This window comes from Canis aureus, chromosome 6, assembly GCF_053574225.1.
Source record: "Canis aureus isolate CA01 chromosome 6, VMU_Caureus_v.1.0, whole genome shotgun sequence".
NCBI lineage: Eukaryota > Metazoa > Chordata > Mammalia > Carnivora > Canidae > Canis > Canis aureus.
This window is the reverse complement of record NC_135616.1, coordinates 62,925,226-62,940,693: the sequence shown is the minus strand read 5'-3', so window position 1 is coordinate 62,940,693 and position 15,468 is coordinate 62,925,226. Positions and strand designations below refer to the sequence as shown.

Sequence of the window (15,468 nt, the reverse complement as noted above, 5' to 3'; positions counted from 1 at the left end):
GACTATTGCCACTAGAAATTACCAATGGGCAATAGGTTTCCTCATCAGAAACTCCTGCTACCTTCATCAGTGGTTTGGCCTGCTTACTGGCATTATTTTTAATCAAAATATAATGTGATCAATATACATTTGTGCATTATTTACACTGGGTCCTCTCCTTCTTTCTCTCATCCCTCCTATTCCTACCCAGGGGCTCCAATTCCTCACTTCCCAGGAGAATGCATTCATTTCTATTAATTAAGAACAAAAACAGACACTAATGGCCTCATCTTTACCCACTTCCTATTTTCTTTTAATCAGTTTTTAAAAATATTTTATCTATTTATTCATGAGAAACACACAGAAAGAGAGAGAGAGAGGCAGAGACACAGGCAGAGGGAAAAGCAGGCTCCATACGGGGAGCCTGATGCGGGACTTGATCCCAGGACCCCGGGATCATGCCCTGAGCCAAAGGCAGACACTCAACTACTGACCCACCCAGGTGTCCCTGATCAATTTTTCTTAAAGGGGACTCAGTATGGCAGCTCTTAGTGTGCTGGTTATGACACTTTGGGGCACAAGTACAGAAGGTAATTGTATTAGAATAGGATTTGTGTGTGGATAATAGTAACACAGATAACACTGGCTTAAATAAGAGAACTTTATTCTTCTCTTATTAAGTAAGCTCATGCTGATATGGAGGTTCTACTACGTGAGGTCTTCAGGAACCTAAGCTCCTTCTGTCCACTTACTTCACTCTGCATGAACTCCATCTTTTTTTTTTTTTTTTAAGATTTTATTTATTTATTCATGAGAGACACAGAGACACAGGCAGAGGGAGAAGCAGGCTCCATGCAGGGAGCCCGACGTGGGACCCGATCCCAGTTCGCCAGGATCACACCCCAGGCATCAGGCAGCGCTAAACTGCTGCGCCACCAGGGCTGCCCTGCATGAACTCCATCTTAAAAGCACATGTCAGGAATGCCTGGGTGGCTCAGTCAGTGAAGCATCTAACTCTTGATTTTAGCTCAGGTAATGAGATCTCAGGGTCGTGCCATCAAGGCTTACATCAGGCTCCATACTGGGCGTGGAACCTGCCTAATATTCTCTCTCTGCCCCTCTGTCTGTCCTCCCCCAACTCACACATATACTCTAAAAAACAAAAACAAAAACAAAACAAACAAACAAAAAAAAAAACAAAGAACAAAACTTTTTTAAAAGCAGGGAAGAATGATATTGAGGGGTAACGGGTAATTAGCACTCTCTACCACCCCAACTGAAAGAGGACTTAGTATATTACACAACATGAGTACCCCAGGTAGGAGGATAGGCAGGTGATCAGCAAGGTGTGCCAGGGCTCCAGCTTCTCTTCTCTGACATTGGCCAAGCAGTGCTCCAAAGTTGGCTATGTCTTTGAGCTAGCTGCCTCCTTACTCAGTAGTTCCAGGCATCACATTCAGATGACACAAAATCCAAAAAAAGAAGGGGAAGAAGAATATGTCTCTACCCTTTGTCTCTTTTCTTTAAAAAGGGAAGAAAACTTTCTTAGGAGCAGTTAGCAAACTTCTCTTCAAGCCTCACTGGCCAGACTAAATCACAACCCCATGCCTTGTATAATCGCCAGCAGGGAGAACACACCACCATGATAGGCATAGACCAATCAGCAGACACCCCTCAAAGGCCATACGTGGGGTGAGCTTCTCTGAATCATAGGACTTACACAGAGTATTTTCAATACTGAAATAAAATTGGGGTTCTGTTTGAAAGAGGAATGGGGAGAGGAAGTTGAGTTGATACCCAACTGTGCCTACCACACTTCATATCCTAACTTCCCATTACAATAAACTGTCATTTCTAGCCAGAGAAATTGTACTCTCACATCACTTCGTCATAATTATCCTTATAAATCCTTATAAATCAGATCAATTCTTATGTCCATCCCCTACCTACAAATTCTGACTAAAGAATAAACCAACATGTGTAATAATACACACCTAGATTAAGTGGACTGCAAACATGTACAGTTTGCAGTCAATACCTATCTTCCATTCACCTTGTCCATGGAGATGTGTCACTCCAGATACTGTTATCAGCATAAATTTCATAGACAGCCACCTAAGTTAACCCTTACAGTATAAATATGAGAAAATCTCCCTAAGAGAAATACACGTTGGGTTTTTTTTTTAAAGACTATATTTATTTATTCATGAGAGACAAGAGAGAGGCAGAGACATAGAGGGAGAAGCAAGCAAGCAGGGACCCCGATGTGAGACTTGATCCCCAGACTGGGGATCACACCTTGAGCCAAAGGCAGATGCTCAACCGCTGAGCCACCCAGGCGTCCCAACACTTTTTTTTTTTTTTTTTAAGATTTTATTTATTTATTCACAAGAGACCTAGGCAGAGAGAGAAGCAGGTTCCATGCAGGGAGCTCGATGCGGGACTCGATCCCTGGACTCCGGGATCATGCCCTGGGCATGAAGACAGGCACTCAACCACTGAGCCACCCAGGCGTCCCAATACATGTTGTTTTTAAGCTGAAACTCCTTTCCTACTTTATAATCATCAGATCACTGACAAGCATTTCATTGGAAGCCACCAGGCCCTCACAGGAAAAGTCTGACAAAAGTATGCAATAATAAATCTAGAAAAAGACTGTTTTCCTGCTACTTGCTGTTCCTGGGCCTAGAGGAGTCCACCAGCCCCCACCAGATCTGTGAATGCCACCATTCTCAGTTGTAGCTCTGATTTCCCAGTACTTTTCTGACATTCCACAGGACTTCTGTAGGGCAGTTGTCAGGTTCATTTTTCTTTTGATTCATTATGAACAACCCAATGGCAATTTTAAAGATTTATCTTTATTTATTTATGATAGAGAGAGAGAGAGAGGCAGAGACACAGGCAGAGGGAGAAGCAGGCTCCATGCCGGGAGCCTGACTCGGGACTCGATCCCGGGACTCCAGGATCATGCCCTGGGCCAAAGGCAGGCGCGAAACCACTGAACCACCCAGGGATGCCCCGCAATGGCAATTTTAAAAAGGTAAGACAATTCTTGCTCAAACAGGAAGACATGGTATGTTTTAAAACTAGAGTTGACCTGTTTGCATAGCAAAGTTTAGAAAGTAAAAGAAAACATGGCATATAGAGAAAAGTACCCTAAATTGGTTACCAATGACTGGATTATATGAGCTTTCCTTCTCATTAAAAAAAAGACCCTTTTAAGTCAGTGCTAAAAGCATCACTGAAGGTTAACAGATGACACTGTTCATTTGATTAGAAGGAGGTCTTACTATTATTTATGAGTTGAAACATCTTGATCAAGTGAAGTCACTGAAATTTTCTAGAAGCAATACTAAAAATGTATCCTGTGGTAAGAAACATGAGTGTGGGAGTAATTTTCAAAGCATCTTTAGAAATGAAGTAACTCCTTAATACTTCTGATATCCTTTTACCCGGAAATTTACTAAATCCTAAAAAATAATGTATTTTTGAAACAGCCATGTGACGAACATCCCTATTAATACAAGTTTTGATGCACACAAACTAAACAGCAGCTGTTAAATGATTTGTCCAAAAGTAAAAGCTGATTCAGACTCATTAGCATGCCAGAAGTACAGCTGCTTTAACACATACAAGATTAAGCCAACAAAACTCACTCCAAATATACTGACTAGTTATTCTCCATATGTTAGCAAAGTTTATCAAGCTTGAAGGAAAGTTCTTGAATCAGCTCTAGGAGCTTTCAAATCTGGCAGCCACTTTATGAGAAACAGGTCATAAAATTGTATCTAAACTTTACTGTCATATTTTCAATTGTTCTGTTTACAATTAGATCAGAACTTGAGAAGATGCATGGGCTAAATGATGGGCAAAGTGGAGAAGACAGGATGATTTTTTTTTTTTTTTCAGGGATCTGGGGCTTCAAAACCATCAGGAAATCACAGCCCCATGACCTTCATGTGCTCATGCAGTAACAATTCAGAACGCCATGCATTTTTCCAATGCTCTTTTCTCTTTTGGCAAGACTAGTATTCTCAAATGAGGCAACGTCTCAGTTTCTCTGGAGGTATTCTAACTTTAACTCTTCTCTTCCCTCTGCCTCTACATACCTTGAAAGTGCTCTCCCAAAGAATAAGAAGATAAAAATTGAACAAGACTTGTGGATGTAATGACTGTTATCCAATCTGCAATAGTTTTATTCATTCAGAGCATATCCGTTACAAGTCTTTCCTGTGCACTAGCCATCTCATACTTTCGTATGTATAATCATTTAATTTCGCAATAAAATAAAAGCTAACATATTTTCTCTTCACATGAATACAGTGCTTGCAGCAGCAGCAACAACTGTCATGACCATGAAGTCTTCAAAAACATGAATCCCTTACATTGCTGGACTTTCAATTATTACCGTAGATGGCCACGATTCAACATTAGGTGCTTTTAAGCTTCGTGGTGAAATAAAGTCTTCTAAAATAAATGGCATAACCATACTTTGCAAATAACTGAATGCAAACCCCTTCTGACTATGTCCTACTACAGTTTTTTCCGTTCCTTACGAGCACATAGCCAAATTTGTAAGACTCAAGGCGGCCTTAGTTTAGCTGTGTTGCTAATATAAATAAGTCATCCATCTTTCTCCCATTTTAAATAAACGACAGCAAAAGAATACCTGTCCAAGTTTTATCCCCTGACAATGGGTTGTTGATGATCCTCTACCTCCAGAAGCACCAGAGCAGGAGGAAGAATCTGGAAAGTCAATTACGTTGCTCTCAAGTGCCCTGATTTGATATCCTTTTAAAATGGTTTTAAACTGAAAACAAATATGGAATAAGGACACTAAATAAATGCTTTCCTTGTAGGAAAGGTTCAGGGGCCAGAAAGAGAAGAACCTAAACAGGATGAACTTAACCATTTCTTTACAGAATTGGGGTAAAACTTAGAGCTCAATACGTAGTTTAGAAGGTATTTCTAAAAATAGAAAATTACCAAATTCGTAAGATAACCCAATGTTAGGTAGTGGTTGCAGACAAGGTTGCCAGGGAGGAAGGGACCAGGGCCAAGTACACCCAGGAGATAGAGTCATGATTTTCTGCAGTTTCAATTCAGTTTGTTGGGTTTTTTTTTTTTCTTCCTGCCTGTAGTGAGTCACCGTTATCTCTGGAAGTCTCCCCAAATGAGTTTGTCTCCATCTATAACTTTAGCAACTGTTAACGGAATACGCCAATGTTCCTCTTTTGCCTTGCCCCCATCTCCGGGAAGGGAAAAGGAACCGTACAACCTGGGAGCTTCATGACACGGTCCTTTCTGCTTCTGATGAAATCATCCCACAAGCCATCCGAAAGTTCCAGTGAAGCTCTGGCCGATGCGTCGTTTTGCAAAACCAGGCCAACCTTACCGGCAGGGAAATTCTGCTTTAGAGGCCGGGAATCCCCCGGGAAGTCTCCAGCAACCAGGGGTATCCCCGCGGCTCCCCTCGAGGCAGGTCCAGGGAGAGCTCGGAACGGAGGGAGCGCGAGGCGACCCCGGGCCCGCACCTGCCGCGACCCCGAGGGTCCCGCGCCCCCTCCCCGCCGCCTGCACCTGCCTCCCGCGGGCGCGCGGCCGCACCTCCCCGAGCATCCCCGGCCCGGGCCCCGGCGGCGGCGGAGGAAGGGGGCCCCGCGGTCCCCGCGCCCGCAGGTGGCCGCCGCAGGTGGAAGCGCCCGCGCGACGCGCCCCCGGGGGCCGGGTGGGCGCGGCGGTGCGGGCCCGGGCGGGAAGCCCCCGCGTACCTCGGATGTAGGTGCACTTGCCCTCGTCCAGCAGGCTGGAGGCCGAGCCGCCCATGGCGGCGGTGCGGGCGGTGCCCCCCGGCGGCGCCGACAGCTCCCGAGGTCGCGGCCACGGCGCACCCCGCTCTGCAGTTAGAGGAGAAACTTCCTCCGCGAGGCGCCGCCTTCTGGGGCGCCTCCTCCAGGCCCGCGCCCTCTGAGGATCTGTGGGCCGGCCCGGGGGCTGTCTTCCCGCCCTCGCTAACCCTGGGGAGCTGGGGGCGGGGGCGGGGTGTCCCGCCTGGAAAGACCCGCTCCTGCCGTCGCCTTGCCGGCCTTTGCGGCTCCTCCCCGCCGGTCACGGGCAGCCGAGAAACACCTTCGGCTAGGTGGACAATTCCCCTAGGGACTGCCAACCTCTGGGAGCTGGAACCTTCCCCACTGACGAGCCACGAGGTGGAATTCAGGACCCCGCTGCTTTGCACGCCCTCGGGGATAAGCAACAGCCGTCCTCAAGAACCGCCTAAGAAGTTGTTAGAAATGCAAAAAAATTGCAGCCCCCGCACCCCCTCTGTGACCCGTCTACACACGCGTACGTGCGCACCTGCGCGCACACACCCTGCACCCCAATTAGAAACTCCAGGAGTGGGGCCCAGCAATCTGAGTTTTCACAGGCACGATGCCTGCTGAAGTTTGAGAACCGACAGTAAACTGTACCTTCCCGTAGCTAGAAAGATGGGCCAAGGAGGGGGTGGGGAAATGAAGGGGGCGGGGTGGGGGTTGAAAAACAGGAAAAACCTAAGCCTGGGTCCTGCAATATGTTCTCAGTCCTGAAACTTCTGAAGACCCCATCAAAGTCTGTTCTTGCACCTTTAGATACAGTCCTCCCCCTTGACAAACTGAAAATAGTTCATTAGAAAGGGCATCTATGGGACGCCTGAGCGCCTGCCTTTGGCTCAGGGTGAGATCCTGTAGTCCCCGGATCGACTCCCACATTGGGCTCCCTGCATGGAGCCTGCTTCTCCCTCTGCCTGTGTCTCTGCCTCTCTCTCTGTGTGTGTTTCTCATGAATAAATAAATAAAATCGTAAAAAAAAAAGAAGAAAGAAGAAAGAAAGAAAGAAAGAAAGAAAGAAGAAAGAAAGAAGAAAGAAAGAAAGAAAGAAGGAAGAAAGAAAGAAGAAAGAAAGAAAGAAAGAAAGAAAGAAAGAAAGAAAGAAAGAAGGAAAGAAAGAAAGAAAGAAAGAAAGAAAGAAAGAAAGAAAGAAAGGAAGGGCATCTATTCTTTTTCCCACAACTACTATTTAGCTTGGCAACCTCTCCCAAATAACACTCAACTGGGGCAGGAGGGTCACCATGCATTTCTTCCTATTCTTAGTAATCAGATTTTTAGTGATTCCTATTGACTTAACCTCCAAGGTCACATGGTCTGTACACACAAGAACAAGGCCTGAAGAGGACTTGGAAGGCTTTGCCCTCAAAAGTTAATTAACTAGCATTCTAACACCAAGATTTCTCATACCTCACACCCAATCTCTCTCACCCTACACTTTAATCTGTTAATAAGTCCTCTCCATTCTGCTTTCAAAATATATCCAATACCTACCCATTTTTCACCCCTTCCTCTGCTATCACCCTCAACATTTCTCACCTGAAGGATTACAACAGCCTCCTAACTGGTCCTCTTCCTTCAGAGAAAAAGCCCCAGTCCCTCACTGACACTGGGTCACCACTCTCCCTCCTCCTTCCAGCCCCACTGGCCTTTTTTGCTTTTCTAGGACATACCTTTGCATATGCTCCCACTTCACCTAGATGTTCTTCCCTCAGATAACCACGTGATGCACTCTCCAAGTCTCTCATTTCATTCAAACCTCTTAAATACTAACACCTTAAAAGAGGCTTTTTTGGATCCTCTGTTTAAATACCAGCCCTCATCTCTGTCCCACTCCTAACCCTTCATTCTTTCTTTTTTAAAGATTTTATTTATTTATTCATGAGAGACATACAGGAGAGGCAGAGACATAGGCAGAGGGAGAAGCAGGCTCCATGCAGGGAACCCAAGGCACGACTCGACCCCAGGACCCTGGGATCATGACCTGAGCCAAAGACAAATGCTCAACCGCTGAGCCACCCAGGTGCCTCACCCTTCATTATTTCTATTCATATCACTCAGCATCATCTGATGTTTCTTTATCTGTCCCCACTGAAATAGAAACTCCTTAAGGCTGGGGGTTTTCTTTGTTGATTTTTTCATTTTCTTTTTTTCTTTAAGGGCAGAGATTTTGTTCATTATGTTCTCTGATATATCTCAAATGCCTAGAAGAGCATCTGGCACATAGGTGCTCAATAAATAACTACTGAATAAGTGAATGGATGAAATATAAATGATAGGATCTGGACTCAATGAAAGCTGTGATTCTCGATGAATAAAGAGCATTTCCAGGTGACAACTCAGTGATTTAAGTCTTGAATGTTTGACTCTTTTCTCAATATTCTAGTTAGCCCTCAGAATTAAGTATACCTTGGGGTGCATGGGTGGCTCAGTCAGTTAAGTGTTTCACTCTTGATTTTGGCTCAGGTCATGATCTCGGGATCCTGGAATGGAGCCTGGGATGAGGTTCAGTGCTCAGCGTGGAGTCTGTTTCTCCCTCTCCCTTTGCTCCCTACGCCCTTGTGCTCTCTCTCAAATAAAAAAAAAAAAAAATCTTTTTTAAAAAAGAAGTATATCTTCTCATAGTAGTTAATACCATTCATTATATAAATTGCAAAGATTGTCCCTCAGAATGCTGGTATTTTTATCAAAGAAAACTAATTGGGATCTTCTGCCAGAGGATAGTTTTGGCTTGTCACCTCATTTGTGAACAATCTGAGAAAAGACTGATTATTCTTATCTCTCATTCTTTGCTCATTTGTAGCACTCACAGATGAAGCAAGGTACAAGAAAGGATCTGTATGTGTGCAGTATAAATAAGGTTTGTAACCACAGTTTTAGCTTCAAATCTTAACCTGATAAATTAGTAGCCATGTGACCTGGTCAGATTGCTTAACTCGCTTGTTTGCAAGTCTCGTGGTCTGTTAAATGGAGTTGGTAACACTCACCTCATATGCTGTTGTCAAAATTACATTTTATCAGGTCTGTGAAACACAACATATTCCCAGGAACACAGTAAGCATTCAGTAAACGGAAGTGCAGACTGTTATGATGGGTGACAAGAGTGGTCAAGGAAGCAATTTTCTAGCGAAAGTGGAATTTTAATTAGACCTTGAAAATCACTGATACTACATTAAGAAAGAACTTCTTCCATTTTTTCTCCAAACAAATAAAGCTCTGTTTCCCCAACTGGTTTACAGGAAAAAAATACAGAATTCCATTACTTTAGTCATAGTATTTAATATTTGCAAATCCTATGTGGGCAACATTTTATTAATCACACACTAAAAATGAGTCTCCAAGCAATTCAATAACTTTATGAAGCAGATTCAACTTCATATGATTCAAATCAGCGAGTTTAGAAAATTTCCTATGCAATGTTAGTTTTTGTATGTTATCAATGTATTTTGTATTAAAATGCTCTTAAGACCACTCCTTTCAGGGGGTGGTTCAGATGGATTCAGTGTTCAACTCTTGAGTTCACTTCAGGTGATGATTTTAGGGTTGTGAGATCGAGCTCTGCATGGAGCTCAGTGCTGAGCGTAGAGTCTGCTTAAGATTCTCCTCCCTCTCCCTCTGCACTGCACCCCCATGCACCCTGACTCTCTCTCTCTGTCTCTCTTAAAAAAAGAAAACGCTGCTTATTTCAGGTAAAATGATTACCTTTTAAAATATATTAAATGAGATATAATTCACATACTATAAAATTCACCTATTTAAATTAGCCTTTTTAGAGGAGCAAATTAGATTAATAGACGTTCAGTGCCAGTACCTTTAAAATGTGTATGTGTCTTGGGATTCTCTTACTGTCATAGAACTATGAAACCCTTGTTTGTTGTATTCTCATTTGAGTTAGTGACATCTGTCTATTTGGCTACTTAACTGCCTGCAGAGCAGGGACAATCTCAAACTTCTTTGCACTTCCCCAAGTAGCTTGTACTGCTGTGTAATATAGGAGTAGGAGCTCCGTAATTACTTGATTGTATAATAAGTACACACGGTAGGGTATACCAGTCATCCAATTTAATCTTCACAAAAACAGACTGAAGTAGGCACTGTTATTTTTTTAAATTTTTAAAAAGATTTTATTTATTTATTCATGAGAGACACAGAGAGAAAGGCAGAGACCCAGGCAGAGAGGGAAGCAGGCTCCCCATGGGGACCCCAGGCACCCCGTAGGCACTGTTATTATCACCATTTTCAAGATGAGAAAATCAAGGTGAAGAGATTTAAGCAATTTGGGATGCCTGGGTGGCTCCGCAATTGAGCATTTGCCTTTGGCTCAGGGCGTGATCCTGGAGTCTCAGGATTGAGTCCCACATCCAGCTCCCTGCATGGAGCCTGCTTCTCCTTCTGCCTATGTCTTTGCCTCTCTCTCTCTCTGTGTATCTCATGAATAAATAAATAAAATCTTTTAAAAAAAAGAAATGTAAGCAATTAAAAAAAAGATTTATTTATTTATTCATGAGAGAGAGAGGGACCCTGATGTGGGACTCCATCCCCAGACCTGGGATCATGCCCTGAGCCAAAGGCAGACACTCAACTGCTGAGCCACCCAGGGGTCCCAAATTTAAGCAATTTAACTAAGGTCATTCACCTGTCCCTTGGTTTATCCCAGAGTACATCCTCTTAACCACAGATGTTACTACTTTTATATTAAATCTTGCCTTTATTTACATAAATAATTGAGGTTTTACTATAAAAATTTAGAAACTATTGACAAACAAAAAGAAAAAGGGGGGATCATCCAGATCCCAATATCAATATTTGTATTTTGATTGATTGATTTTTTTTGAGAGAGAGAGAGAAAGTACACGTGAGAGAGAGGAGGGGGAGAGACAAAGGGAGAAAGAGAATCTTAAGCAGGCTCAGTGCTCAGTGCCAAGCCCCATGAGGGGTTCTATCTTATGACTCTGAGATCATGACATGAGCAGAAGTCAGGAGTCCAATGCTTAGTTAGGGGTGTTTGAGTGGCTCAGTCACTTAAGTGTCTGCCTTTGGCTCAGGTCATGATCGCAGGGTCCTGGGATTGAGTCCCTCATTGGGCTCCCTAATCAGGAGGGAGCCTGCTTCTCTCTCTTCTCTGCTATTCCCCAACTTGTGCTCTCTGGCTCTCTCTCTCTGTTGAATAAATAAAATCTTAAAAAAAAAAAAAAAAAAGGTCTAGCACCTAACCAACTGAGCCACCCAGGCACCCCAACATCAATATCTTTAGATAATCCCAATCTTCAGTTTGGTATCAATTCTTACAAATTTATATACAATTATATGTGCGATCATAATTATATAAAAATTTATAGTTATTTAGTTACCAAAATAAAATGATGTGTTTTATATATTCTGTAATCTCTATTGTAATTTTTCATTTGGAATATTTCCATTTAAATAAATATCTAGATTAAGTCAATGATAGTTCATTGTATAAATGTAATCTAAATCACCTATCTACCAGCAATGTATGCATGCTTGTTTCCCTATTCCTCAGTCACACTGGACATTTTCATATCTTTTTTAAAAATTATTGTCATTATTTTCATTCTTCATTTTAATAGTTGGCAATTTAGGAGTTAAGATAAGTAACATATTCTGTGGTTTAATTTTGAAATCCTTAAAGAGAAAGATTCATTATTTTTCCATGGGCTCGTGGGCTATACCTGTTTCTTTGTGAATAGGTTGTTCTTATATTTTTCTGTTTTTCCATTGGTTTTAAAGAGCTTTATATATACTAAAGACATTAAAAAATAAAAAAAATAAAGACATTGACCCAGTTACTCTAACACACATTGCAAATTAAACACATTTTGCTTATTAAAATGTATTTCCTTATGTTCTTTACTTAGTAGTCTTCTTTGAAGATTGGCTAACTATATATAAATTGTAAAATCATTTGTATTTGTCTCTGGCACCCTCCCATCTTCCCTTAATACTCCCTTCTCTTTGTATAGTTCCTAAAGAATGTCTAACTTTATCAACAATCTCTCTTATAAACTGTTGTAGCTTAACTATTGAAAATCATTTTATGAACTTTTTTTTTAAAGATTTTATTTATTCATGAGAGACACAGAGAGAGAGGCGGAGACATAGGCAGAGGGAGAAGCAGGCTCCACACAGGGAGCCTGATGCGGGACTTGATCCCGGGACTCCAGGATCACACCCTGGGCTGAAGGCAGGCACCAAACCACTGAGCTACCCAGGGATCCCCAATTTATGAATTAAAAAAAAATAAGTTCCTTCACTCACTACCAAGATTGTTGCAATAACCTGATATGTTCTGTTTATCTCAGGGGTATAAGTTTTAGAAGTTTTAGAAGTTCCAGTTGTCATTCTTATACTGACTTGTCTCATAATTTGGGAAAATAACTCAAATTTTCTAAAACTTATATTCCTTATCTTTAAAACGAGTGTCTGTGAAAATTTAATGTGATCATATATGTAATGCACTTAATACATATTAATATTCCTAGCACATATTTAGCATTCTCTAAATGAAGCTAGCAATGACAAAAATAAATAATAAGTAATAAAAATGTTTTATTAACTTTTTTTTAACATATCAGTATTAATTCATTTTATTCTCATTCTTATTATAGTACCTTTATTTTATGATCGGCAAATCACTTTCCAGGAGACAGGGTACTAAGACCAATTTTGAAAAGGAAAAATTGTACCTATTATATTTTAACTGTACTTTTCAAAGACATAAAAAGCTGTTTCATAATACAAACTATAGAAAACTAAGCTGGATAAAATCTTTTCTAGAGAGAATATGTACAAGATGGAATCCAACTTTTGCTCATAAATGACTCGTGAGGGAAAGTTTCAGGAGCTTCTGTGTGAAATTTTTATTGGAAAAGACAGATTTTTTTTCTTTTTTTAATGGAGAAACATTGCCTTTCTTCAATATGCTCTTCCTGGATGCCTGGGTGGCTCAGTGGTTGAGCATCTGCCTTCAGTTTAGGGCGTGATCCTGGATTCCTGAGATTGAGTCCTACACCGCGCTGCCTGCATGGAGCCTCTTCTCCCTCTGCCTATGTCTCTGCCTTTCTCTCTCTGTGTCTCTCATGAATAAATAAATAAGTCTTATAAAAATATATGCTCTTCCTTTTTTAACTGAAATACAATTAACATACAATGTTACATTAATTTCAGGTCTATAACATTGATTTGGCAATTCTATTTATTCATTACTCAATGTTCTCTGTAAGTGTAATCACCATCCATCACCACACAACATTATTATTATATTATCAACTATATTCCCTATGCTATACTTATTATCTGTCATTTATTTATTTTAGAACTGGAAGTTTGTACCTCTTAATTTCCTTTATCTATTTCTTTACCCCCCACCCACCTCCTCTCTGGCAACCACCAATTTGTTCTATTTAAGTATTTGTTTTTGCTTGTTTGCTTGTTTTTTTTTAAATTCCACATATAAGTGAAATCATGTGGCATTTGTCTTTTTCTGATTTTTTTTAAGATTTTATTTATTTATTAATGAGAGAGAGAGAGAGAGAGGCAGAGACACAGGCAGAGGGATAAGCAGGCTCCATGCAGGGAGCCTGATGTGAGACTCGATCTCAGGTCTCCAGGATCAGGCCCTGGGCCGCAGGTGGTGCTAAACCACTGAGCCACCCGGGCTGCCCTCTCTGTCTGATTTATTTCATTTAGCATAACACCTCTAGGTCTACCCATGTTATCACAAATGGCAAGATCTTGTTCTTTTTATGGCTCAGTAATATTCCATCATATATACATACCATATCTTTTTTATCCATTTATCTATCATCTATCCATTCATCTATCAATGGATACTAGGGTTGCTTCCATAATTTTGCTATTATAAATAATGCTACAATAAACAGAGGCATGCATATCTCCTTTGGAGTTAGTGTTTTCGTTTTCTTTGGGCAAATATTCAGTAGAATTTTGGATTATATAGTATTTCAATTTTTAATTTTTTGAGGAACCTCTATACTGTTTCCTACAGTGGCTGCACCAAATTACATTTCCACGAACTGTGCGTGAGAGTTCCCTTTTGTCTGTCTACATCCTCACCAACACTCACTATTTCTTGTCTTTTTTGAAAAAGATTTTATTTATTTGAGAGAGAGAGAGAGTGAGTATGAGCTGGGGGAGGGGCAGAAGGGCAAGCAGACTTACTGCTGAGCAGGGAACCTGAAGTGGGGCTCCAACCCAGGACCCTGAGATCATGACCTGAGCTAAAGTCAAATGCGTAACCGACTAAGCCACCCAGGCACTCTTATTTCTTGTGCTTTTGATTTGCATTTCCCTCATGCTGGGTAATGCTGAATACCTTTTCATGTGTCCTTTGGCCATCTGTATATCTTCCTTGGAAAATGTCTATTCAGATCCTGTGACCATTTTTTAATGTTTTTTTTGTGTGTGTGTTGAGTTGTATAAATTTTTAAACATATTTTAGACATTAACCCTTATCAAATAAATCATTTGCAAATATCTTCTCTCATTCATAGGTTGCTTTTGTTGTTGTTGTTGATTCCTTCCTTATTGGCTTCCTTTGCTATGCAAAAGCTTTTTATTTTGGTTATTTTGGTGGAGTCCCAATAGCTTATTTTTGCTTTTGTTTCCCTTGCCTGAAGAGACACAGCCATAAATATGTTACTAAGGCCCATGTCCAAGACATTATTGCCTATGTTTTCTTTAGGAGTATATGGTTTCAGGTCTCACATTTAGGTCTCTAATCCATTTTGAGTTTATTTTTGTATAGGTGCAAGAAAGTGGTCCAGTTTCCTTCTTTTGCATCTATCTGTCCAGTTTTCCCAATAACCACTTATTGAAAAGACTGTAATTTCCTCCATTGTATATCTCTTATTCCTGTGTTGTAGATTAATTGACCATGTAAGTGTGGATCAATGTGCTTTTCAAATATGAATCATCACAATTTTTATATGGATCTCTAGCATTGCATAGAATTTTAGGCACAGAGTAGAAGTACAAGTATTTAACAGAAACTAACAAAGGCCTAGAACTAAGGATGACAAAGTTTGGAACCAAAAGGGCATTTAGATGTGTAAGCATCAATCTTCAAATGTGACAAAGACCAGGCCAGCACAGTTGCCCTTGTATAAGCAATAACCCATTATTGCCATAGATAAGCAGATTCTACTGGTTCTGAAGGCAAGGCTCTAAACTATCTTGTACTTGGGCATGGTTAGTTTAGTACCCACGCACAAAGGGAAGAGTGCCACCTACTGGACCAGCTGTGATACTCCGTGCAGGGTTGAGGCTACTTGGCAATGAGGAAAATGACACACTGGTCCAAATCAAATTCTTATGCTTGCACTTAAATTAGTTTAACAGTCATTTGGTATTATTCATCTGTTTCTTCCAAAGATATTATGCTCAGCTGACAAATGAATTGCTTTTCCATAACAGAATTCTCCTGTTGAATTTATTTTGGGGGCTAACTCTATTATTTTACTATACAAGCTTAGACTTATTGCTTATAACACACATTTTGACATTAGTTATAATCCATTTTGTAAAGCACAGTCTTTTGGTTATTTTCTCTCAGAAGTCACAATTCACTCTTTTCTCTATACAGCAA

At 41.0% G+C, this 15,468-nt stretch overlaps 1 protein-coding gene across 3 annotated transcripts in view; it reads right to left on the bottom strand.

The window, feature by feature from the left end:
- NIBAN1 (niban apoptosis regulator 1) overlaps nt 1–15,468 on the bottom strand; it is a 214,477-nt gene that overhangs the window by 149,439 nt on the left and 49,570 nt on the right. The window contains exons 1-2 of one of the 3 annotated variants that reach the window (XM_077901927.1): nt 5,751–5,882; nt 5,258–5,369 (exon numbers count right to left, since the gene is read on the bottom strand). The exons of 1 other annotated variant lie outside the window; for it this stretch is intronic. In XM_077901927.1, coding sequence (XP_077758053.1) covers nt 5,258–5,270 — 13 coding nt within the window. In that variant the 5' untranslated portion in view covers nt 5,271–5,369; nt 5,751–5,882. Of the gene's footprint in view, nt 1–5,257; nt 5,370–5,750; nt 6,075–15,468 lie in introns of those variants that run through there. One more of the 3 variants, XM_077901929.1, reaches the window with a different exon arrangement.